At 49.0% G+C, this 23,662-nt stretch overlaps 1 protein-coding gene across 1 annotated transcript in view; it reads right to left on the reverse strand.

The window, feature by feature from the left end:
• LOC143438243 (mucin-12-like) overlaps window positions 1–23,662 on the reverse strand; it is a 33,146-nt gene that overhangs the window by 2,958 nt on the left and 6,526 nt on the right. The window contains 10 exon segments of the mRNA XM_076923940.1: window positions 287–417; window positions 419–449; window positions 1,516–1,753; window positions 1,786–1,836; window positions 3,299–3,450; window positions 5,699–5,763; window positions 6,024–6,168; window positions 6,890–7,058; window positions 7,696–8,709; window positions 19,909–19,966. Of these exon segments, the coding sequence (XP_076780055.1) occupies window positions 287–417; window positions 419–449; window positions 1,516–1,753; window positions 1,786–1,836; window positions 3,299–3,450; window positions 5,699–5,763; window positions 6,024–6,168; window positions 6,890–7,058; window positions 7,696–8,425 (1,712 nt within the window). The 5' untranslated portion in view covers window positions 8,426–8,709; window positions 19,909–19,966.

Consider the following 23,662-nt stretch of genomic DNA (forward strand, 5'->3'; position numbering starts at 1 on the left):
TCATTTTGGTGCTTATGTTTCTGTTTCCATTTCTCACTCAAAGAGATGATCCTATCCTATCAGATAAGAAAGCCACCCTTGGTGATGCCCAGGGAGGGGTGGGGCTAAAGGCCGTGTCTGGCTTTGGCTGACTTCTTCAGTGCCAGGCTGGAAACAACGTAACAGTAGAACATTAAGACTGTGACTTCCTGGTAGAGTGTCATCTCCCCCCTACCTCCACCCTCCCCCCCCACCCCACCCCCGTCTTCTCGCTGTGTCGCCATGGTTGCTGGCCTCATGAGCTCACCTGTGCAGTCTTCTCTGGGAGCGGCTGAACAAGACAGCCAAGACAATCACAAAGACAAGTAGCAATGCCAGCATGGTGCCCACGAGGCCATACACGAGTCTCTTGCTGGTTCTGGACTCACAAGTCTTTCCCCCAGTACTAGTGGGTGTCAGTGTTTGGGCACCTGCGGACACACAATAGGCTCAGGCGAGGTCCTCTAAACCAGGCCTCCCAAATAGAAATTGAATTCCTAAAACCCAGGCATCTCTCTTAAAGGTAGGTTTATGTGTCTGGGGGAGCTAGAGTCCCTGAATCTGTAAGGACTGAGAGGGGGAACTCGGAGAGACCCCAGGGAGCTGAGTGGTTCATTCTCACTGTGTGTGCTTGCATGTCTAACCTCCCAGCAGCTGGCACCGGAACAGGGTTCTTATCACGTTTGATATTTTGAACTTTAATTTATGATAATTATTTAACTTATCTTGGAAACGAGAGTAGCCAGGTCACAGCTGGAAGAGTTAATGGCTGAAATATTGTAAGAACAATTAAGTAATTTAAGCAAACTATATCATTAACTTAATGATTAAGCTGGGCACGATGAGTCAGGACTGGAATCCCGGCACTCGAGGGTGAGGTAGAGTAGAAGAAGGAAGATTAGTTTAAGGTTGAGGCCAGCCTGGGCTACACAGTGACTGCCAGTTCAACCTGGGCTACTGAGATCCTGGTCTAAAAATGAAGATAAAAAGGCAGGGGAGAGGGAAGGAAGAAGGAAGGAAATAAAGAAGGGAGGAAGGAGAAAGGAAAGAAGAAGGAAGGAAGGAACAGCTCAAAGAATAGAGGAGCGACAGATGACAGGATGGTGGGTTCAAATAACTTGAACCCTCTCAGAACAGCCATGGCTGGACTGTTGAATGCCTGAACCTACAGCCTGTGCCTATCCATCACTCTCATGGTGGCAGACGGTGATGGACGAACCCTGTACAAGGAAGAGGGACGTGTAAGACTGGATTGTGTCTTCCAAGCACCTCCATCACTAGATACAGTTGTCTTGAGATGTTCCGTTATTTATTCACGTTGCAAATCCACCTAGCAACTCACTCAAAAGCAGCAAGAGAAACTGGGGGTGGGTGGGGTGCAGATCTATGACCCACCGGGCATGGTGCAGCAGCCTTATGGGAGACTGTGGGGGGCAGAAAGCACCCTCTCATCAGGAGAAGGTGTGTGTGCCAGGATGAAAAAGGTTAGGCACTCACACACATTGGGCCCCTGAATGCAGCAGCTGGCAATAGCCTGGGCCACAGTTGAGCTGTGACTTCGTCCCCTAAGTGCAATTGTTCACGCAGATCAGCGTCCCGTCCAGATCCTCTGGGTAAAAGTATTGGCCAAAGTCTTTGGCAGCCATCTGGGAGCAATACTCTACAGGGATGGCAACTAGAGTCAGCATGGCCAGAACTCTCCCTGAATCCCTGCTTACCGCTCGCACTCCACCTGCTCCTGCTGCCTACAGTTCTAAGGGGCTGCTCACCAGCAGGGTCGAACAGTGGTGAAGTTACCATTGTAGCACAGTATGTGGTCTGCCAGAGATAAGGAAAGAGAAAATCACAATAAAAACCTTTCTGCCTGTCTGTCAACAGCCAGGCTTTCCCTTCTCCCACCAGGGCTCCTCCCCTTCTCCCACCAGGGCTCCTCCCCTTCTCCCACCAGGCCTCCTCCCCTTCTCCCACCAGGGCTCCTCCCCTTCTCCCACCAGGCCTCCTCCCCTTCTCCCACCAGGGCTCCTCCCCTTCTCCCACCAGGCCTCCTCCCCTTCTCCCACCAGGGCTCCTCCCCTTCTCCCACCAGGGTTCCTCCCCTTCTCCCACCAGGCCTCCTCCCCTTCTCCCACCAGGGCTCCTCCCCTTCTCCCACCAGGGCTCCTCCCCTTCTCCCACCAGAGCTCCTCCCTTTCTCCCACCAGGGCTCCTCCCCTTCTCCCACCAGGCCTCCTCCCCTTCTCCCACCAAGGTTCCTCCCCTTCTCCCACCAAGGCTCCTCCTCTTCCCCCACCAAGGCTCCTCCCCTTCCCCCACCAGGGCTCCTCCCCTTCTCCCACCAGGGCTCCTCCCTTTCTCCCACCAGGGCTCCTCCCCTCTCCCACCAGGGCTCCTCCCCTTCTCCCACCAAGGTTCCTCCCCTTCTCCCACCAAGGCTCCTCCCCTTCCCCCACCAAGGCTCCTCCCCTTCCCCCACCAGGGCTCCTCCCCTTCTCCCACCAGGGCTCCTCCCCTTCTCCCACCAGGGCTCCTCCCCTTCTCCCACCAGGGCTCCTCCCCTTCTCCCACCAGGGCTCCTCCCCTTCTCCCACCAGGGCTCCTCCCCTTCTCCCACCAGGGCTCCTCCCCTTCTCCCACCAGGGCTCCTCCCTTTCTCCCACCAAGGCTCCTCCCCTTTTCTTTTATTCATTTGCCTCCTCTTCTTCTTCTCCACCTCTTTCTACTTCCCTTTCTTCCTCTGTATCAGCTGCCCACCCTAGACTGACTTTAGAGCTCTGGATATACAGCCATATCTGTGAGCAGGCTCACTTAGGGACATTGGGACGACAACTTCAGTCTGGGACTGAGTGAGACAGCAGGAAACAGGATGGAGTCAGGGGAGGCTCTAGGGGATGGTTTGGTTTTGTTCTAGATTCTTTAAAAAATATGTATTCTCTCTCTCTCTCTCTCTCTCTCTCTGTGTGTGTGTGTGTGTGTGTGTTCACATATGTTGGGATGGCTGTGGAGAGTGGAAGAGGGCTGGATCTTCCGGAGCTGGAGTTATAGGTAGCTGTGAGCTATCCAACGTGGGCGCTGGGAACTGAACTGAGGTCCTCTGCAAGAGAAGTGAGTGCTGAAAAAGGACTATAAGCCTAGAATTCACTGTGGACCCCAGACTAACTCTGAACTCATTGCAATCCTCCTGCCTTGGTGAGGACTCCGGTGTTCCAAGCAAGAAGAGAAGAGAAGAGGAAGCAGAGACCCAGGTTTCTTCCCACTGAAGTAGAAGTTTCAAAGGACTTACATCGGCACTGGTCATGGTCAGTTGGAACTGTGCTAGTCTCGTTCAAGATTTTGTCCCTCACAATCTCTGTGGCATTTCTGAATGTTACCTTGTACTCTGGGGCGTAATTTGCTTCTAGAACAACATCATTTTCCACCACGATGCTGCCAGTGCTGCAAAAAGGAGAGACTTCAACATTTTCTCCACATCATCAACACCCAGCAAGGAAGACAAAGGTAACAAGAAGAGAGCCGACGACGGGAAGGCGAAGCAACCATGTGACCCAAGGGGTGGAAAGAAGAGAATTCCTGTGGGGTGTGGTGGCATACACCTTGAGTCCCAGCACTTGGAAAGCTGATGCAGGAGAATTATAGGCTCAAGGCCAAACTTGGCTACATACTGAGACCTTGTTTCCAAAGAAATGAAAGGAGGACTGAAGTGGGGAAGGAAGAGAGGAAGGAAGAAAGGAGAGATGAAGGAAGGAAAGAGGGAAGGAAGGGAAGAGGTAAAGGAAGAAAAGAAAAAAGAGAAGGAAGGAAAGGAAAGAAGAAACAAAAGGAAAAGCAAGATGGCCCCCACCTTTGAGCAGTTAAAAAGTTCCAGACGACTCGAGATCAGTAAATCTCAGTTTGTCACAAAAGCTAAAGGATGAGCTTTATCTTTAAAAATAAAAGCTTGGATCGGCTCGATGGCTTTGTAGGTCAAGGCAGTTGCAGCCAAGCCCTGTGGCCTGAGTTCAATTCCCGGATCCACACAGTAGGAGATACACAACTCCTCCCAGTTATCCAGTGACCTTCACACCTCCGCACGTGTGCACACATACACACACACATTTGTTGCACACACAGAACACACACAATAATGGAATAAAAATCAGTTGGGTGAAGATGAGTCGCTGGGATTGGAAAACGGTGGGAAAGAGAGTGGCGGGGCCTCGAGACTTTAATAACGGTTGAATGTGGTGGTGATGTCTTAGCCCAGTGCTTGGAGAAGGAGGGAAAGGAGAAGAGGAAGAGAGGCAGGAGGAAGAGAGGAAGAAAAGAGGAGAGGAGGAGGAGAATGAATAAGAAATAACGAGTTCCTGTTAAAAGGTGGGACCCTAAACCCGAAGCCCTCACTGTGGCCAGTGAAGCTGCCGAAGGGAACGGTTTTGAGACAGGGTAAGTCATCTGTCATGGTCACCGACAGGAGAGGCCAGCAGTCTTCCTCCTCTTCATAGCCTTCATCTCAGCGCAGGCAACCCACACCTCAGCAACTCAGAAATCTGTCTTACTCCTTCCCCCCTCCCCTCTTTCTCTCCGCAAGTCCCCATGGCCTTATGGGAAAATCTTATTGCTCAAGAGCTTTCCCTCCGGACCCCTTTCTCCCACGTAGTCCTCTCTCTAGTCGCAGATACCATCACCTCCAGTGTAGACTTCTGGCCACCCACTGTCTACCCTGCAGCCAGATAGAGCTAATCAGATCCTGTCCCTTGCAAATCAAATGCTGTCCCTTGCAGGCCAACTGCTGATAAGGACAGCCTCGCTGATTGGCATGAGACATTGCTCTACCTTTCGTTGTAACTATTGTGTGCACTTTCAAATTTGTAGAATTCACCCTGCTCTGCCTCTGTACTCCTTCCCACTGTAACTCTTTCGCTACGCCACCTGAACATTCCTCCTTCAACTTTAGCTGGCACCATTGGCTCTGCCATTTTGTACGCCGGGAAGAGTGGGATACTGTGTTCCAAGCAGCTAACACAATTCATTTATTTCACTTTGTTTTGGTCTGTTTTGCTGAGGCAGGGTTTCTTCACATAGCCCAGGCTGGCCTGGAACTCACTGTGTAGCCCAGGCTGGCCTTCAACTTCTGATCTTCTTGTCCAAGTCTACTGTTACAAGTGTGTAACTCTCAGCTAGGGTTGGTTTTTAACAAAACGGTGGTGGATGAAAAATGGAATGGCTGTCAAAGGGGATGAATGAATGAATTAATGGTGAATGAATAAATATGGTGAATAATGAAAAAAGAATGAGCATGAATAGTGAACAGACACGACTGAATGAACGAACAAGATTATGAGTGAATGTATGTGGAACGAATGACTGTCATGAGTAAGTGGACAGTAACAGTAGAACGTCAATGAATGGAGTAATGAACAAGTGAATGACCAAACGAGATATGAATAGACTATTGAACAAATGACCGGGAGATGAATCAATGATGAATTTATAGGTGCATGACAAGTTTTTGTGAATGAATGATCAAGTTATGAATGAATAACCACGATGAAGAAATGATACATGACTCAGGACTCTCCAGTGGCTGCTTCAGGGTTGGAGTTCCCCTGGACCAGACAGATGTTGATAGCCTAACATCAGGGTAGGAAGAAGCAGTAGGGAGAGAAAGAGGGACACCCCCACCCACCCCACCTCCAATACTCACAGAAGTGCTCTAATGATCACTTCTTTGTACTGGGGAAGGTCATCACCCCTGTAAGCCTTATTCATCTGGAAAAAAAACCCAGAGATCATACAGGGCTTAAGTATGTCCTATCTCTGGACATCTCCAGGCTGATGTCGACGGAGCCCGTAGGAAAGAGGAAGGAAGAAAGCAGGAAGCTCCCTCTGATGGGAGCTGGATTAGTAGGCCTCAAGACTGGGTGCTCTGAGAGGACTCTATCTCAAAATTCTGGGAGGTGATAGGCTCGTAAGATGAGAAACTGGACTAGGCAGCCACGGATGTCACTTGACTGAGGACTTGCTCCCACCTGGTTCACGAAGAGGTCTGTGAAGTTCTTGTAGGCCTGGGAGGATGTGTTCTTCATGTCAGCCGTGATGCTCCGTTCAATCACTTTCACTATCACGGCCACTGTGGCGTTGATAACATCGGGGAATTCTGTGGGACCAGGCAACCTGATGCATGAGAGAGACACCAACCTTTAGGACCCTCGGGGATGTCTCTGGGGTGGGTAAAACTTTCTGCCTGTTGGTATCATGGAGGGGAAAAAAGAATAGAAACTCAAGAGTCAGCCGAGGGTGGCTGAGACTCCTCTCCTTTACCCCCTCTTTCTCTCTCTCTCTCGTGTGTGTGTGTGTGTGTCTGTGTGTGTGTGTGTGTCTGTGTGTGTGTTCATACATGCGCATGTGTGCACATGCATGTATGGACACCAGATATCCAGTTGCACATCTCCCTCTATTGCCTCCCTTTAGTGTTTGAGACAGAGTCTCTCACTGCATGTGGAGCTCGGCAGTTTGGCTAGAATGGCTGCTCAGCGAGCCCCAGTGGCTCTGTGTGTCTCCCTGTCAGGTTACAGGTGCATAGCACGACGGCCAGAGTTTCGCATCGGTTCTGGGAATCCAGGCTCATGTCTCACATACTTGCACTGTGAATACTTTTACTGATGGAACTCTCCCCCCCCAGCCCCCAGCCCTTGTCTCTTGATATCACAGAGAGCTAATGGCCAGATGAAGACCCGGGAAGTCAGGTGGAAGGTTCACAAAGGGTTAGCATAGAAGTCTCCTATTGGAGAAGAAGGAGAGCCAGAGAGGACAGCGCCAACGTTAGAGGCAGGAGGACCAGAACAAGAATAACATTACCTCCTCTCTCTGTAGTGAAGCCATGGGAATGGTGAGTCATTCTAACATGGCCATCTCACCGTAAGGGTCAAGGGGCACAGGGAGGGCTGCAGGGCTGAGAGGAGTCATTCCTGGGAAGGAATGCAGGATGGAGTCGCAGAGCTGACCCGTGTAGCCTGATTGGCATTCACACTGTCTTCCCTTCCACTTCCCGTTCTTGCAGTCCTCTGAGAAGGGACAGAATTCGAAAAGATCACTGAGAAAGCTCCAGACACAAAAACACTTGCTCCCGTTGAGGTGTCATCATGGCCCTGCCCTTGACAAGGGGAACAAGAACAGATGATGGTACAGCCTTACATTCCCACCTCCTTCCAAGGAACTAGTGGAGAAAGCACGAGACAAAAGGGGCTTAAGGATACAAGAAACAGGAGGAAAAAAAGAAAGAAGAAAGAAAGAAAGAAAGAAAGAAAGAAAGAAAGAAAGACAGAAAGACAGAAAGAAAGAATGAAAGAAAGAAATAAAGAAAGAAAGAAAGAAAGAAAGAAAGAAAGAAAAAATAAACCCCATGAATCAAATAATAATAATAACAATAACAACAACAACAACAGCATGCTTGGCATGAAACTTACACTTGTAATCACGGCACTCAAGAGGCTGAGATAGAGGATCACAAGATTGAACCTAGCCTAACAATACTGAGATGCTGCTACAGTGTCTTCAACCAATACCAAAGATGTCTCAGTGCAAGAAATATACATCAATAGCTATATAGGCCAGAAACATGCAACATGACCCCAAATAGAAAAAGATGATTAAGAACTAAGATCTAAGAGAAAAACACAGAGCCAATCACATGAAACTTACTTGGTGGCAAAGTGATAAACAGAGTCCTTGTGGAAGCAGGGTGGGTGATGTCAGGAGCTACACCTGTTTCTGTGGAAACTGAACTTGTAGAGAAGGTGGTAGACTCTTGAGTGAAGATAAACTGGGGTGTTTCTGTTCTTTCAGATGCCTGTGTTGAAGTCAGGCTGCTTTGGGAGGTTGTAGATGCCTCACTCACAGCTGAAGTGTAGGAAATGTCAAGAGGGAGGACTGTTTCTATGGAAACAGGGCCTATGGGCATGGTTGTAGATCCCTGAGCGAACACAGTTTGGGATGCCTCAGTTGCTTGAGTTTCTGTTGTAGAATTAGGGATACTTGAAGAAGTTGAAGATCTGTCAGTCAGGGTTGTGAACAGCAAGGTGTCACAAGGTAAAGGTGTTTCTGTGGAAATTGAGCTTGTAAAGAAGGTTGTGAATTCCTGGCTGAAGATTGTTTGGGAAGTCTCAGTGGCTTGAGTTCCTTGTGTTGAAATTGGGGTACTTGGGGAAGTTGAAGATGCACTCACTCGGTTGTAGTGAGTGCGGTGTCCGTAGACCCAGCTGCTTCTCTGGAAACTGTGCTGGTTGCATGTAGATTTCTGACTGCAGACTGTTGATGCAGAAATGTCAGTGTTTGGATCTGTATTGGTTGTAGGGACTGTGTTTTGAGTTTTCAGTGGTTCTTGTCGTTGATGGTGAATGTGAGCTGATTTGACCGAGTTTGTCTCCTTCATCTGTGTCTGGACTTTGGGAGTTTCCAGTCGTCACCAATGTGGAAGTGAACTCGGGCCTCCTATTTCAGCTTTGTCTCCATTTACTGGCACTCTACTCTGAGTGTCTTTCATTGTCTTGGACATGTGTGCCAAACGGCTTGTAAGTTCGGTTACATCTGTTTCTCTTATTTGCTTGCTCTCAGTGATTGCTGTAAGGTGTTTTGAATATGTGCTGTTTGGCAATGTGATTCCATTCCCATAAGTTGTTTTATCTAGTAAAATTGCAGGTTTTTTCATTTTTATACCTGTTTTTGTTTGGGGGGAAAATTAGAGAAGAAGGGATGATTTATCAATTTTTGTCTTTTTTTTTTTCTGTCATTCCTGAGAAAGGGATGGTAGCTAGCCCCATCTCCCACTAAAGCACATTTGGAATTTCTTCCCAGTGTGTAGAAATTGACCCATGAACCTGTAAATTTGATCAATGGTCCAGTGTTCCCCTTTCTCATCTAAACAACACAGTATTTTTGGGCAGCAGTGACTGTCACAAGGTAACTTATGGCTTGCATTGCTTGCAGTGTGGCATTGCTGATGTGCCAAGGCCTTGTGGGTTAGAGAAAGCCACACCCATTCACTCCAGCTAGCATTTCCCACACTCATCCTCCTCTGCACACAGGGCTTTGCTCACTCTCTGTGGTGCTCTGGCACAAGTGCCCTGACATGCCAGGCATATTCTTCTGGCCCTACCCTTTCTCTCACCTCATGAAGGACACTTGCCACATGTCCTCTGGTTTACCTTTACCATCACAGTCCCCACGCCCTGTTCTTTACATGGGACCCTTGCAGCAATATTGGGCTGCTGAACCCAGGAGGCACCAGAGGGCTGATGGAATCACCCAATTCCATAGGCAATTCTCTCTGTGTACTTTCTCCTTATACACCACACGTGCATGCACCAGGGCGGAAATGCCACCATTGCCACAGGCTAGCCTGTGGTCCTCATTGGCCCCCACAATAGGCTCCTCCTGAGTTCCCAGTCCCGCATCCCACTCATGGGCTACGGCTGTGCAGAAGTATCAGGGTTTGGAGTTTGCTGTGATCCTGTGCCCAGAGGGTTTCTAGCACCTTCTCAAGAAGAACATGCCACTGTGCATGCAGCACAATATCTTATATCACATATTGTAGCAGCCAGTCTTCACTGTCAGCTTGTCTGGATTTGGAATCACCTAGACACACTCTTTCTGGTCTATCTTTGAGGGTGTTTCCAGAGAATTATACATCAGGAGGAAAAGCGTACCGTGGGTATGGGCAGTGCCGTCCCACTGTCTGGGACCTCAGACGGAATAAAATAAACCTTTCTTCCCTAAAGTTGCTGCCATCAGGTATTTTGTTATAACACCACCAACAACAACAAAAAGTGGGCTGTGGATACTTCTTAGTCAGCAAAATGTTTGCAGCTCAAGCAGTAGGACCTGAGTTTGGATGCCCAGTATCTACATGTGGTAAAACATGCCCCTAATCCTGGCACTGGGGAGGCAGAGACAAAAAGATGCAAAGGCCTTACCGTACAATCAAGCCAAAGCAGTAAGCTCCATGCTTAGTGAGAAACTCTGTCTTAATATGTGTAGCTTGTCTTCTGTGGAGCTCCTAACAGAAGGAGTTGGGGTATATCTGACTCTTTTGCCTGCTTTTGGGACCCTTTCCCCCCTACTGGGTTGCCTCATCCAACACTAAGACAAGGGGAGGTGCCTAATCTTATTACAACTTGATACACCATGTTTGGTTGATACCCCTGGGAGACCTGCCTTTTTCTGAAGGAAAATGGAGGAGGAGATGGGAGATGCAGAGAAGGGCCTGGGAGGGAAGGATGGAGTGGAAGCTATAGTCAGAAAGTACTATAAGAGAGAAGAATAAAATTGATAGTTAAAAAAATAAACCTTTTTTAAAGTGGTAAGTGATTGAGGAAGATCTCTATGTTAATCTCTGTCTCCTATAGGCCTTCTCTTCGTCTCTTTCTCTCTTACACACACACACACACACACACACACACACACACACACAAAACAGGCATATTCACAGAGAGAGTATCTGATATGTATGTGAATACAATACCTGATTCCCATTCATCTACCCAAGAATGGGCTGGGGGTGTGGCTCAGTGGTAGAGCCCCTGCCTAGAATCCCCCAGGGAGGGGCTGGGGGCGTGGCTCAGTGGCAGAGCCCCTGCCTAGAATCCCCCAGTGAGGGGCTGGGGTGTGGCTCAGTGGCAGAGCCCCTGCCTAGAATCCCCCAGTGAGGGGCTGGGGTGTGGCTCAGTGGAAGAGCCCCTGCCTAGAATCCCCCAGGGAGGGGCTGGGGGCGTGGCTCAGTGGTAGAGCCCCTGCCTAGCATCCCCCAGTGAGGGGCTGGGGGCGTGGCTCAGTGGAAGAGCCCCTGCCTAGAATCCCACAGGGAGGGGCTGGGGGCGTGGCTCAGTGGAAGAGCCCCTGCCTAGAATCCCCCAGGGAGGGGCTGGGGGCGTGGCTCAGTGGCAGAGCCCCTGCCTAGAATCCCCCAGTGAGGGGCTGGGGTGTGGCTCAGTGGCAGAGCCCCTGCCTAGAATCCCCCAGTGAGGGGCTGGGGTGTGGCTCAGTGGCAGAGCCCCTGCCTAGAATCCCCCAGTGAGGGGCTGGGGTGTGGCTCAGTGGCAGAGCCCCTGCCTAGAATCCCCCAGTGAGGGGCTGGGGGCGTGGCTCAGTGGAAGAGCACTTCATTTTCTATCATACATGAAGTCCTAGATCCAATTCCCTGTACTCTAAATAAAATAAAACAAAACCCCAAAGAGAACACCAACAACAATCTGTGTGTCTTGTCATGAATTTATAATTCATGATATATAATTTCTAAAACCTTAAGCATTATTGCACCCTCTACCTGAATCACACTGATTGGTCTTGGCACAGCTGTGACTGTTTCTCCTAGGACCCGTGATAACAGAGGACACCTCTCTCCTGCCGGCTCTGTTAGGGCCTGACAGATGACAGAGATGTAGATCTGGCTGGCGTGGCGACACAGATCTTTATTCTTAGTGCTGGGAAAACAGAGGCCAGCGGGTTGTGCGTGAGTTAGAGGTCAGCCCTCTTTTTACTTTATTTTGAGATGATGAGGTCTCACTAAGCTGTCCACCCTGGCCTTAAGCTCACATGATCCCACAGTCAGGCCTCAGACTTTCAGTTCATCTGCTTCAGCCTTCCAAGTCGCTGAGATGACAGGCCTGTGCCACCGGGTCCTATTTGGTTTTCTTTGGTTTTTGTTTGATTGGTTTGTGTTTCGTTTTTGGGTTTGGTTTGGTTTCCTGCTGGACAAAGCTTCTACTACTGAGACATACCCTCAGTCTCTACTTGAAAAAAAAAAAAAAAAACAGTAAATGTTTGATTTTGCTCTGTCTTTTCTCCCCGAGCTAAGGTTTGTAGCATTCAGCATAATAGAGGCAAAAGGGCTGAGTGGTCGGTTGCCGGGCTAGAGTCAGGCCTCCCTCAGTGGAGTATACAGGACAGCTAGAGGAAGCCATCCTGAGCTGGTGGGCTCTTACCAGTACAAGAGGGTCTCTGCAGAATCAACTATGCAGGGCTCACAGGGGCTTACAGAGTCTCAAGTGACAACTGAGGACCCTGTGTGAGACCTCTGCTTATAGGCTATGATTGCATAGCTTGGTGTTCTTCTGGGACCCCCAACAGTGGGAGTGTGGGGTGTCTCTGATTTCTTTGCTTGTACTTGGGACCGTTTTCCTTCTACTGAATCGTCTCATCCAGCCTTGATGTGAGGGTCCATGCCTAGTCTAGTCTTGTTATATGGCATTTTTGATGTTCCATTGATATCCCTGGAAGGCTGTTCCCCTGTTCTCTCTCTCCCTCCCTCTCTCTCTCCTTCCCTCCCTTCATCCCCCCCCCTCTCTCTCTCTCTCTCTCTCTGGATCTAGAGGAGAGGCAAGGTGTATATGGTAAGGATTAGAGTGGAGGTAGAAGAAGCTACAGTCAGGATTTAATGTATATAAAGAATAAAAATTTAAAAAAACTTTTAATCAGGGAGTGGGGATGCCTTCTTGGAGATGGGGGGGGACTGGATGGGGAGCGGTCTGAGGGCGGACTGGGAGGGGGATGGTGAAAAAAAGATTAAAGAATAATAATAATAATTTTAAATTTTTTAAATTTTTTAAAAGAGAAAGGGTCTTAGGTGAATAACTTCCCGCCCGATGGCAGAACCTCAGCTTCCCACAAAATGCCTTTTCCTCCTTCCCTTCTTGGTCCGCAAGGAACAGTCTCTCTGCCCAGCTGTCTCCTCCCCAACTCACCATTTACAGAGCCCTGTCCACATCCCCTCCAGAGGCAACCACCTTCCAAAGCCGCCCTGCCTGTGTGCACCGACGGACACCCCCTTGATTCTGTGCCTACTCGTCCTTGGTTCTGCTCCATTGGTTGTTTGGGATCAATCATTGCCCACCCCCACCCGCCCTGGGAACCACCCCGGGCCCTAGAATCACAGGCAAATTAATTCCAAATCATCCCCAACCCAATGATGGAGTGAGAGAGGCCAGCAATGGCGACTCATTCCTGTAATCCCAGAACTGTGGGGCCGGGGCAGGAGGAACATGAGTTCGAGGCTGGGTTGCGGCCACAGTGTGAAGGCCTACCTTCAAGAAAGCCAAAGGGAGGAAGGGCTGGGGGGTGTAGCTCATACAAAGCTCTGGGTTCCATCCTCAGCACCGTAGAACCTGGGGCTGGGGGTTGGCAGGGGCATGCCTGTCATTCAAGCACTCGGGAGGCTGAGGCAAGAAGATGGTGACCATAAGGGGCAGCCTGGGCTACAGTGTGAGGTCCTAGCTCAAAGATCCAAAGGAAGAGCTGAGGAAGCAGCTTGACTGGTAGAGCGCTTGCCCAGCACGCAGTCAACCCTGGGTTCTGTCAGAAGGTGGAGGCAAGGGGACCATTGCCTTTCAAGGCCATCCTCTGAAACATACTGCATTCTGGGCCAGCCTGGGCTACAGAAGGGTCTATCTCAGAGAGAGAGAAGAAGAGGAGGAGAAGAAGGAGAGGGAGAAGGGAGAGGGAGGGGAGGGAAGGGGAAGAGGGTGGAGGGAATACATTGCAATGGCCACCCCCAGGAGTCAGGGGGTGGGGAGGGAAGGTCACAGTCCCTCTGGCTCCAGTTAACAAACCTAAGGGAAGAGGTAATACTTGAGCTATCCTGTTTCCCTCTGGCATAAAACAAATTAAAAACAAGTTTCTTAGATATAATCATGAATTTCACTGGACTTTTTACACCGAAACAAAGGAACATTGTTGTTGTGACTAGTCAAACAATAAAAAGGATATAAATGTGGTTTATGGCCACTCTCCGTAACTGACTCAGAGAGGGTGAAGAGAGGTGAAGAGAGGTGAAGAGAGGCGGTTTTTACTGTGACCAGCGGCCAGGTTCCCAGCCCTCCACCTATCAGGAGAGGCAGGGCAGCTAGCCCTTGACCTGTCACGAGTACAGGCTGTACAAATCAAACTTGATGACTTTGTCCCTCCAGGCTGTAAATGCCATCACAGTGGAGAGCATTCTGTCCCATGTAGGAGACCCAAAGTTCATGTTCCTTTGGTAACTGTTGTCTTCTTTTAAGAGAGTCTCCGTGCTAGAGGAATGGCTCAGCGGCTAAGAGCACTGGCTTCTCTTTTGAAGAACCTGGGTTCAGTTCTCAGTACCCACAAAGCAGCTCACTCTGTGTTACTCCAGCTCCAGGAGATCCAAATCCTCTCTGGCCTCCCAGGCACCAGGCGCTCCTGGGGGGGGCGGTACACAGGTATATACTATGTGCAGGTAAAACACAAGCAAACAAAGAAAATAAGAATAATTTTTGCCTGCACCTTTGATCCCAGCACTCGGGAGGGGGAGGCAGGTGGATCTCTTGAGTTCAAAGCCAGCCTGGTCTACAGAGTGAGTTCCAGGACAGCCAGGGCTACACAGAGAAACCCCATTTCAAAAAAAAACCACAACACATATACACACACAAAGACAGAGTCTTACTATGCAGCCCAGGCTGGCCTCAAGATTTTCCTACCTTGGCCTCCAGGTGCTGGGACTGCATTCAGGGCTGGGAACACAACCCACTTTATTAACTGAACCACACCCTCACAAGTTTCTATGAAGAGGGCCTCAGCCAAGCCAGAGAGGAATGAGGCTTCCCTCTCTCTAAAGTGGCTGAGGCATAAATAAATACAGTTTCCTTGGTCCATTTCTAGTCTCTCCCTTCCTTTTTGGATTCAGGAATAACTCTCAAGGCAGGGTTGCGGGGATGTGACTGTCGGAAACACTTCCTCTTTCTAGCTTCTCTCCCTGCTGTTAGCACCCAGGTTAGCCTTAACCCTTAAGGGTCCTCTGTTGGCTTTGCTCATTGGTTGGTTGAGTTTTTGAACTTTTTTTTTTTTTTTAACACAGGACTTCATGTAGCCCAGGCTAGATTCAGACTTGATACATAGCTAAGAATGGCCTTGTCCCGCTGTTCTGCCTCCTGTTCCAGATGGTAGCATTCCTAGCGTGCACTGCCATGCTTGGTGTGTACGGTACTGGAGAGCCCAGCGTGCACTCTGTCAGCTGAGCTGTATCTCTAGCCTCCATCTGTCCTGCTGTTCTTCCTAACTCACTATCTCAGGGGAAACTTGGACTCTGTCACTTGTCACCTTACTCCAGGTGAGTGCCTCCCTGCTGGCGCTTTTCTCCCGTCCTTGGAGAAGGGACTAGGTTTAAGACCATTGGTGAAAAGATCCAGCCTAAGTAAGCAGGAAAAGCTGTCCTCCAAGGTTAACCTCCAAGGTTAAGGACACCGTGTGTGTACGTGTTGCCTATGTATGCTCCTGTGAGCTATACACAACTCGTGTATGTGTCTGGGAAGGTCAGCGGTGAGAGGTCAGAGGTCTATTGCTCCTCCCCTTATTTTATCTCAAAACAGGGTCTCTCACTGATTCAGCTAGACTGTCTCACCAGCAAGCTACCAAGTGCTCTACACCCATGACACTATAGAAATGTAGGGTCACTACAGAAGTTCAGGGGACGCCTGGCTGCAAAGGCACATTTCTCCTGCAGAGAAAGACAAGCAGCCAAGGAGCTTATGAGAGGGAGCAAAGTAAATGAACCTTGTCAGGAAACAAAGCCGGTCAGCATTGGCATCGCTGGAAAAAAGTAATCCTCGCTGGCGGCCAGGCGTGGCAATACATTCCTGTAAGCAGGAAGATCTGGGGATTAACGTCATCTTCGTCATGTTCGATTACAGAGCTACAGGAATGAGGCCAGCCTGGGTTTCAGGAGACCCAACCTCAAAACAAACAGACAAAGAAATAGAGGTGGGGAGATAGCTCAGTCCAGAAAGTGCCTGCCCTGTGAGGAGTCTGTATCAAATGAATTGAAGCCAGGCAAAGGGGCTCGGACTTGTAATACCAGTTCTGGGGAAGTGAAGACAAGCTGATCTCTGAGGCTTCCTGGCCAGTCAGCTCAGCCAAGTTAGAGAGACCAAGGCTCATTGGAGACCCTACCTCAAAAAGCAGTGTGGGAGCTGGGAACTGGGGAGAAGACTCAGCCATACAGAGTGAACACCGCCCTTCTAGAGCAGTTCAGTTTTCAGCACCCACGCTGGGCAGCTCACAGCTGCCTGTAGCTCCAGCTCCAGGGGTTCTAATGCCCCATTCTTGCCCCTGAGGGCACCTGCACACATGTGGCACACACACACACACACACACACGCATATGCAAAAATAAAATTAGAATTCAGAATGCTAAAATAGGTCATATTTATCACCCTGCAAAAAACTCAAGTTCAAGTGGATCAAAGACCTCAACATAAAACCAGACACACTGAACCTAATAGAAGGGGAAGTGGGGAATGCATTGGTACAGGAGACAGCTTTGTAGCCCAGGCACTAAGTTAATAATTAATTAACAATTAATAACAATTAACAATTGATAAATGGGACATCGTGAAACGGAAAAGTGTCTGTAAGGCAAACAGCACCATCGAAAGGACATTCCCTACAGAATGGGGAAAGAAAGGGTTTTACCAACGGCACATCTGGACATTAACAAACCAAACAATCCATTTTAAAAATGGGGTACAGACCTAAACAGAATTCTAATCAGAGGAATCTCAAATGTCTGAGAAACACTCCAAGAAATATTTGACATCCGGAGCCATCAGGGAAATGCAAATGAAAACTTTGAGATTCCATCTTACGCCTGTCAGAATGGCTACGACCAACAACACAAATGACAGCCCATGCTGACGAGGATGTGGAGCAAAGGAAACACTCCTCCATTGCTGGTGGGAGAGCCAGCTCCTACAGCCACTACAGAAATGAATATGGAGACTCCTTAGAAAATTAGGAATCAATTTACCTCAAGATCCACCTATACCACTCTTGGCAAAATACCCAAAAGATGTCCCTTCCTACTCAGGGACACTTGCTCAATTATGTTCGTGGCAGCTTTTATTCACAGTGCCAGAAACTGGAAACAACCTAGATGCTCCTCAACTGAAGAGGGGATTAAAAAAAAAAAAGTGTGGTACATTTACATAATAAATATTACTCAGCTGTTTAAAAAGGAATATCAATCAGCTGTTAACAATGACACCATGAGACTTGCAGGCAAATGGATGGAACTAGGAAAAACAGTCATCCTGAGGAAGGCAGCCCAGACCCAGAAAGACAATCAGTACTCACTTATAAATGGATATTATTAAGTAATGATCACACTATAGTCCACAGATCCAGAACGATCATGTAAAGAGGAGAGGTGGGGAGGAGGGGGCATGGAATCTCCCCGGGAAAGGAGAAACAATCGATTTTATAGGTGGACGAGGTGGGGGACAGGAGGGATCAGATGGGGGAGGGAGGGACGGAGGGAGAGGACTGGGGCGAGCATTTAGAGAGAAGCATAGACACCTAGTGCAGTGGAAACTCCCAGAAGCTATGAGGGTGGCCCTAGCAAGGACTCCTAGTAACGGAGGCTATGGAGCCTGAACCGCCTGTCTTCTATAACCAGGCTAGGCTCCCAGTGAGGGAATAGAACGGCAACCCAGCCACAAAATCTACAGACCCACAACCCGCCTCGCCTACAAAACTCACTGGAGCAATGGCGGCTCAGAGCTTGTGGGAGTGGCCAACCAATGACTGGTCTAACCTGAAACCCACACCATGAGAGGGAGATCGCGCCCCAACACTGCCTAGATGGTCAGGAGCCGGAAGCTTGGTGACTCAGAAACCTAGGGTAGAACCAAACAGTTCTGACCAGAAAACAGTTAATGAAATGACTCCCAATGGTATTATGCTATACTCATAGGATCCATGCCTGGCCCGAGCATCGTCAGAGAGGCTTTCTCCTGCAGCTAATGGGAAAAGATGCAGTGGTTGTCATCTAGGCTCCGCCCCACAGTTACCTGGCAACTGCCAGGTGTGCCTGACTGTAAAAGGGGCTGCTCGCCCCCTCCTCTCTCCCTTGCTCTGGCTCCCTCCTCTCTCCCTTGCTCTGGCTCCCTCCTCTCTCCCTTGCTCTGGCTCCCTCCTCTCTCCCTTGCTCTGGCTCCCTTCTCTTCTCCTCTTGCTCCCGCTGTGGGCCCAGAGGTACCCCCTCCCCCACACCTTACAGCATCGCTACCAAATATATTCCTTCCTCTTTCACATCTTTCTATAAAACACAACAGTGACCCACAGCCAAACGTTAGGTGGAGCAAGGGGAACTCCGAAGACGAGGAGGAAGGATCATAGGAGCCAGAGGGGTTGAGGACACCAGGAAAACACAGCCCACAGAGCTCAAAGGGGTTCACAGTGACTGAATGCACAGCACGGTCCATTCTGGGTCCTCTGCATTCAAGCTGTGGCTGTTTAGCCTGGCGGGGTGGGAGTGTTGGACTCCTAACAATGGGAGTGGGGCTATCTTTGACTCCTGTCTGCACTTGGGACATTTTTCTTCCTACTGGGTTGCTTCATCCAGCCTTGATACGAGGATATATTCTTTGTCTGATTGCATATTGTTATGCCGAGTTAGGTCGATATGACTAGGAGGCCTGCTCTTTTCTGAAGGGAAACAGCGGGCCAGTGGATCTGAGAGAAAGGAGAGGTGTGGAAGGGACTGGAAGGAGGGACTGGGAGGAGGGAGCGAAAGGATTGTATGTGGTCGGAATGTATTATATGAGAGAAAAATAAATAATATAAAATTAAATTAAAATTAAAAATCAATGCAGCTCCTCAAGAACTGGCCACTGCACCTTGGTGGCCATTCTTTTGGTCTTGCACACATATCTAAAGGATAGCTTGAAAACATGTACCAGGAACCACAGTGACAGTCGTATCACTTCCACGATGTCATCTGTAGTCACCATCCTTAGATGCACGTATATAAGGTGTATACGGGAATGAATACCACTTCACCATTTACGCTTGTGAAAGGTTGGAATATGTATGCTGAGAACAGACAAACAGGGCGACTTTGCAGAATGGACTCTAGGATGCGATAGAAAACGGTCATTAAAGCATCCGCTGCCAGAAACCGCGGTGGTAGCACGCACCACCCAGCATTTGAGGGAGCCATGGGTTTGGGCCACATAGTGTTGAGGAACGTGGTCGTGGGTGCCTGTATCTGACCTGTTAACACCCCCTTACAGACAGAATCTCGGGGAGGCTGATCGGCCCCAGCTGGAGATCGCAGCGGGCATATTGTCCACCACAGCTGCGTGTATTCCCAGCTTGTTGTCTACGGAAGGTTGATTGCAATGTGAAGACCTACCCAGAATGGGCGGGACCATCCCGTGGGCTGGCGTCCCCGGCCCCATAGAAAGAAGAGAGCGGTCTGAGCGCCAGCTCTCTGCTTCCATGGCTGCTGACTGGAGGTGACCTCAAGCTCTACCCATCTTGCCTTCCCGCCATGATGGGCTGTAACCTGGGAGCCAGATAGACCCCTCCCTCCTTAAGCTGCCTGTCGGGAATTTATCGAAGCTCTAACAAAAAAGCAGCTAATAACAAACAATGTTATCTGTGGAGCTTTGGAAAGGGCATGACTCATGCCGGGTTGGGATATTGTTTGGGCGATGCATCCATTTTGGGGTCACTCACACCCCTGTAAGTAAGCCCAAGAAACTCTGGTTCTGTCACAGGTACCCTACTGAGGGGGAACAGGTGTTTGTTCCTTTATCCCCCAAAAGTAACACAAGACTGAAGCATGAGGGTCACCAGTTCAAGAGGAACCTGGGCTACATAGTGAGACACTGTCTCCAAAGACACACGTGGGCTGGTGGAATGGCTCAGTAGGCAAAGGTGCCGGGCGCCAAGTCTGAGTTCCATCGTCCATGGTGGAAAGAGAAACCAACTCCCTAAAGTCGTCCTCTGACCTTCTCAAGCCTGTTGTGACACACAAATAAATGAATGTCAAAAAAAAAAAAATGTTAAATACACCTTTGTGTGCATTTGTGTGTGCCCAGCTTAGGCTCAGGGGTAGAGTGCTCACCTCAAATACACCAAATCCTTGGTCCAATCTCTGGCTTCAAAAATTATGCGAAAGTCAACTGCGGAGCAAATATAAACACACATTCAGAAATACGGTCAAATAGTAACTGTTTATTTGAGAGGTGCATTTGAAAGTGATAGCCTTTCGTTTGTTCTAAATTCTCTACAATGAAGATATAGTTATGAGTTTGTGTGTGTGTGTGTGTGTGTGTGTGTGTGCATGTGTGTTTTCAAGACAGGGTTTCTCAATGTAGCCTTGCCAAGAACTTGCTCTGTAGAACCAGCTGACCTCGAACTCACAGAGATTCACCTTCCTCTGCCTCCTGAGTGCTGGGATTAAAGGCTTGTGCCACCTCCACTAGTGTGTACACCTTTACTTATAATAAATATAAGTAAAGATTATAACAATAATAATATAATAAATGTTATAACAATAATGTTTACTTATATTTATTATTCCCTTTTAAGTCAGGTTAGACCAGCCTTGAACTCACAATCCTCCTGCCTCAGCTTCCAACATGCTAGAATCACAGGCATGTATCATCATGGCTTAGCTTGTTAAGAACTTTCTTATTCTATCTACCATTACGACACATTATCTCATGAAACATATGGAGAACCTTCTTGTGCAGTTTACAGTGTTGATTTACTCTTCAGTGTTATGTGTGTCTGGGTTTTTCCTTTAAAAGACTAGTCTAAGACTGAGGCCTAGCTCATGCCTGGAATCTCAGCACTTGGGAAGCTGAGACCAGAGGACTGTAAGTGTAAACCTAGCCTGTGCTACAGGGTGAATTCCAGGGCAACCTGGGCTACATAGCAAGACATTGTGAAAGAAAGAAAGAAAGGAAGAAAGAAAGAAAGAAAGAAGAAAAAATGAAGGAAAGAAAGGAAGAAAAACAAAAAGGAGACAGAGGAGAGAAGGAAGGAAGGAGTACAAAAGGAAAAAAAAAAGCAGAAAAATAGGACTTCGGAGATGGTTCAGTGGGCAAGGAGCTTGATGTGCAGGCACAGAGACCTGAGTTCAAATCCCCAGCACCATTGTAATCCAGCTGAGGTGGTATGCACCTGTAACCCCAGCAAGGGCACTGACAGGCAGATTCCTGGGGCTCATCAGCTGACCCAGCCAGCCAACATAGCAATCTCTAAGTTCAGTTAAGACAAACACCTACAACCAGAACCACTCCCCACTCCCATCTCAAAAATTAAGGCAGAGGAGAAACTGAGAAGTAAGTCTGAAGTCAATCTCTGGCCTCCACATGTGCTGCCACAAGTGACCACACCTGCACCCACGGGTGAGTCCCGTGGACAAATGTTTCACGCTAGACAGACAGCACCTTGGGAGAAGAGGGCTGAAGCCCTGATCTCTCTGACCTTCTCCAAAATATATGTATGCTTGTGGGGTGATCAAGCATGGAGATTCCCAATGCAAATGCCCTGAAGAGACGGTGGCAACATGGGAGGCCCCTGCAGTTGTGTGTACAGAGAGGACTCAGGCAGGCACCTCTGGGCTCTGTGCAGCACAGTGAGCCTTTCTGCAATCCATCACACGGAGAACTGGAGATGGTGACTGCTGTAACAACACTGCTCACTCTGGAATAGTCTAGTGCATTCTAAAACTGTGGTAAGAGATGCAGGTGAGCTTCGGCCAGTTGTCATGGGTGCATACTCTGTCCTGCGATGCAATAGTTTGGGCCTCACGTCCCATCTTTTCTATCCTCTTCCTCCTCCTCCTCCTCTTCTTCCTCTTCCTCCTCCTCTTCTTCCTCCTTTTTCTTTTTTTTTTCAAGACAGGGTTTCTCTGTGTAGCCCTGGCTGTCCTGGAACTCACTCTGTAGACCAGGCTGGCCTCGAACTCACTCGAACTCAGAAATCCGCCTGCCTCTGCCTCCCAAGTGCTGGGATTAAAGGCGTGCACCACCACCACCACCCAGCCGTCCTCCTTTTTCTTCTCCCTCTCCCTCTCCCTCCTTCCCCCCCCTCCCCTGCGGTACAGACTGTCCTTGAACTCACTAAGTACCCAAGGATGACCTTGAAATCCTGATCTTCCTGCCTCCACCTCCAAAGTACTGGGATTACAAGCTTGCACCACTTCCCCTGGTTTATTAGGGTGCTGGGGCTTGAAACCACTGTTTTATGGACGCTAGGCAGGCACTGTACCAGCTGAGCCATAGCCCAGCCCTGAACTCCTTTTCTGAAAGTTCCTTTATATCTGTCATAGTTGTGATGCTGAATGAGACAGGAACCACCCTCTCGAGTTCCTTCCTCTGCACACCCTTGTGGCAAGAAGATGAATTCCACATTCCTTGTGTTCTCATGTCAGCAGGTAGTGTCACTCCCGCCTTTGCCTGCTGCGTTCTTCAGGCCAGAGCCCCCTTCCCTCCACATCTGCTTCTGACACCCAGTGCAGTTCACTGACTAGTGTATCCCCACCCTTCCTACGCATGCATCTTAGTGACAGTCACTATAGCTGTGATGAAAACCATGACCAAAAATCAAGTGACGGAGGAAAGGCTTTTTATTCGGCTTACACTTCCACATCGCTGTTCATCATCTAAGGAAGTCAGGACAGGAACTCAAGCAGGGCAGGAACCCTGAGGCAGGAGCTGATGCAGAGAACATGGAGGGCGCTGCTCACTGGCTTACTCATCATGCCTTGCTCAGCCTGCTTTCTTACAGAACCCAGGACCACCAACGCAGGCATGGCACCACCCACCATGCACTGGGCCGTCTCCTCATCAATCACTAAGAAAATGTCTTTACAGCTGGATCTCATGGATGCATTTTCTCAATGTAGGTCCCCCCACCCCCAGATGTCTTTAGCTTGCGTCAAATTGACGTAAAACTATCCAGCACCCCATGAGGTGTGGGCAGGTCCTGACCCTGGGTAACTGCAAATATGATCTTATGAGGCAATAATTTTTTTGAAGGTGTAATTATGCTCCAGATGTCAAGATTGGGTTTGGGTGGGTCTGAAATCCAAATAGTGGTGTTCTTCTAAGAGGACTCAATTCCCTTCTCATTAAATCCCCTGTAAACATTTTATTTGATCTGCCTTATCTGGGACACCTGCGCAGGCAGGATGCACACAAGGCAGAGATTGGAGCGATGCAGCCGTGAGCCAAAGACTGTTAGACACCCCCCAAGAAGCTTTGAGAAGCAAGGAGACATGTCCCCATGTCCCCAACAAGCTTTGGAGGGAACAGGCTCCCAGAATGTTTATACTTAGATTTCTTCCCTCCACATCTTAAGAGAATAAATGTCTGTTTTTAAACTACCAGCCTGGGGTCATTTATTAGAGCAGTCACAAGAAAACAACACAGAGATTTCCTGCTATCACACATGGTGAAAACTATGGGCTCGGGACCTAAAAGACCCAGGTTCAAATCCTGACTCCTCCTCCTGAAAGATGAGTGGCCTTGAAGAAATTACCAATGGCCTCTGGGTCTCGAGGTCCCACCGATGAAAACAGAAAGTGACAGAAACCTTTTTCTGAGGGTCAATGTGAAAGTTAAATGAAGCTGGATGTGGTGGTGCAGGGTTGGGATTTCAGCTGCCTGGGAGGCTGAGACATAAGGATCACAAGTTCAAGGCCTGCCTGAGGTACACTTTGAGTTCAAGAGCAGCCTAGGCAACTTAGCCTGTCTCAGAATAAAAAGTAAAAAAGAGGCCTGGGGATGAGGCCCAGTGATAGGGTGCTTGCCTACCCAAGAGGTCCTAGGTTCAATTCCAAGTACCATCAAAGAGGAAGGAAGAGC

The sequence above is a fragment of the Arvicanthis niloticus genome, chromosome 24 (assembly GCF_011762505.2).
Source record: "Arvicanthis niloticus isolate mArvNil1 chromosome 24, mArvNil1.pat.X, whole genome shotgun sequence".
NCBI lineage: Eukaryota > Metazoa > Chordata > Mammalia > Rodentia > Muridae > Arvicanthis > Arvicanthis niloticus.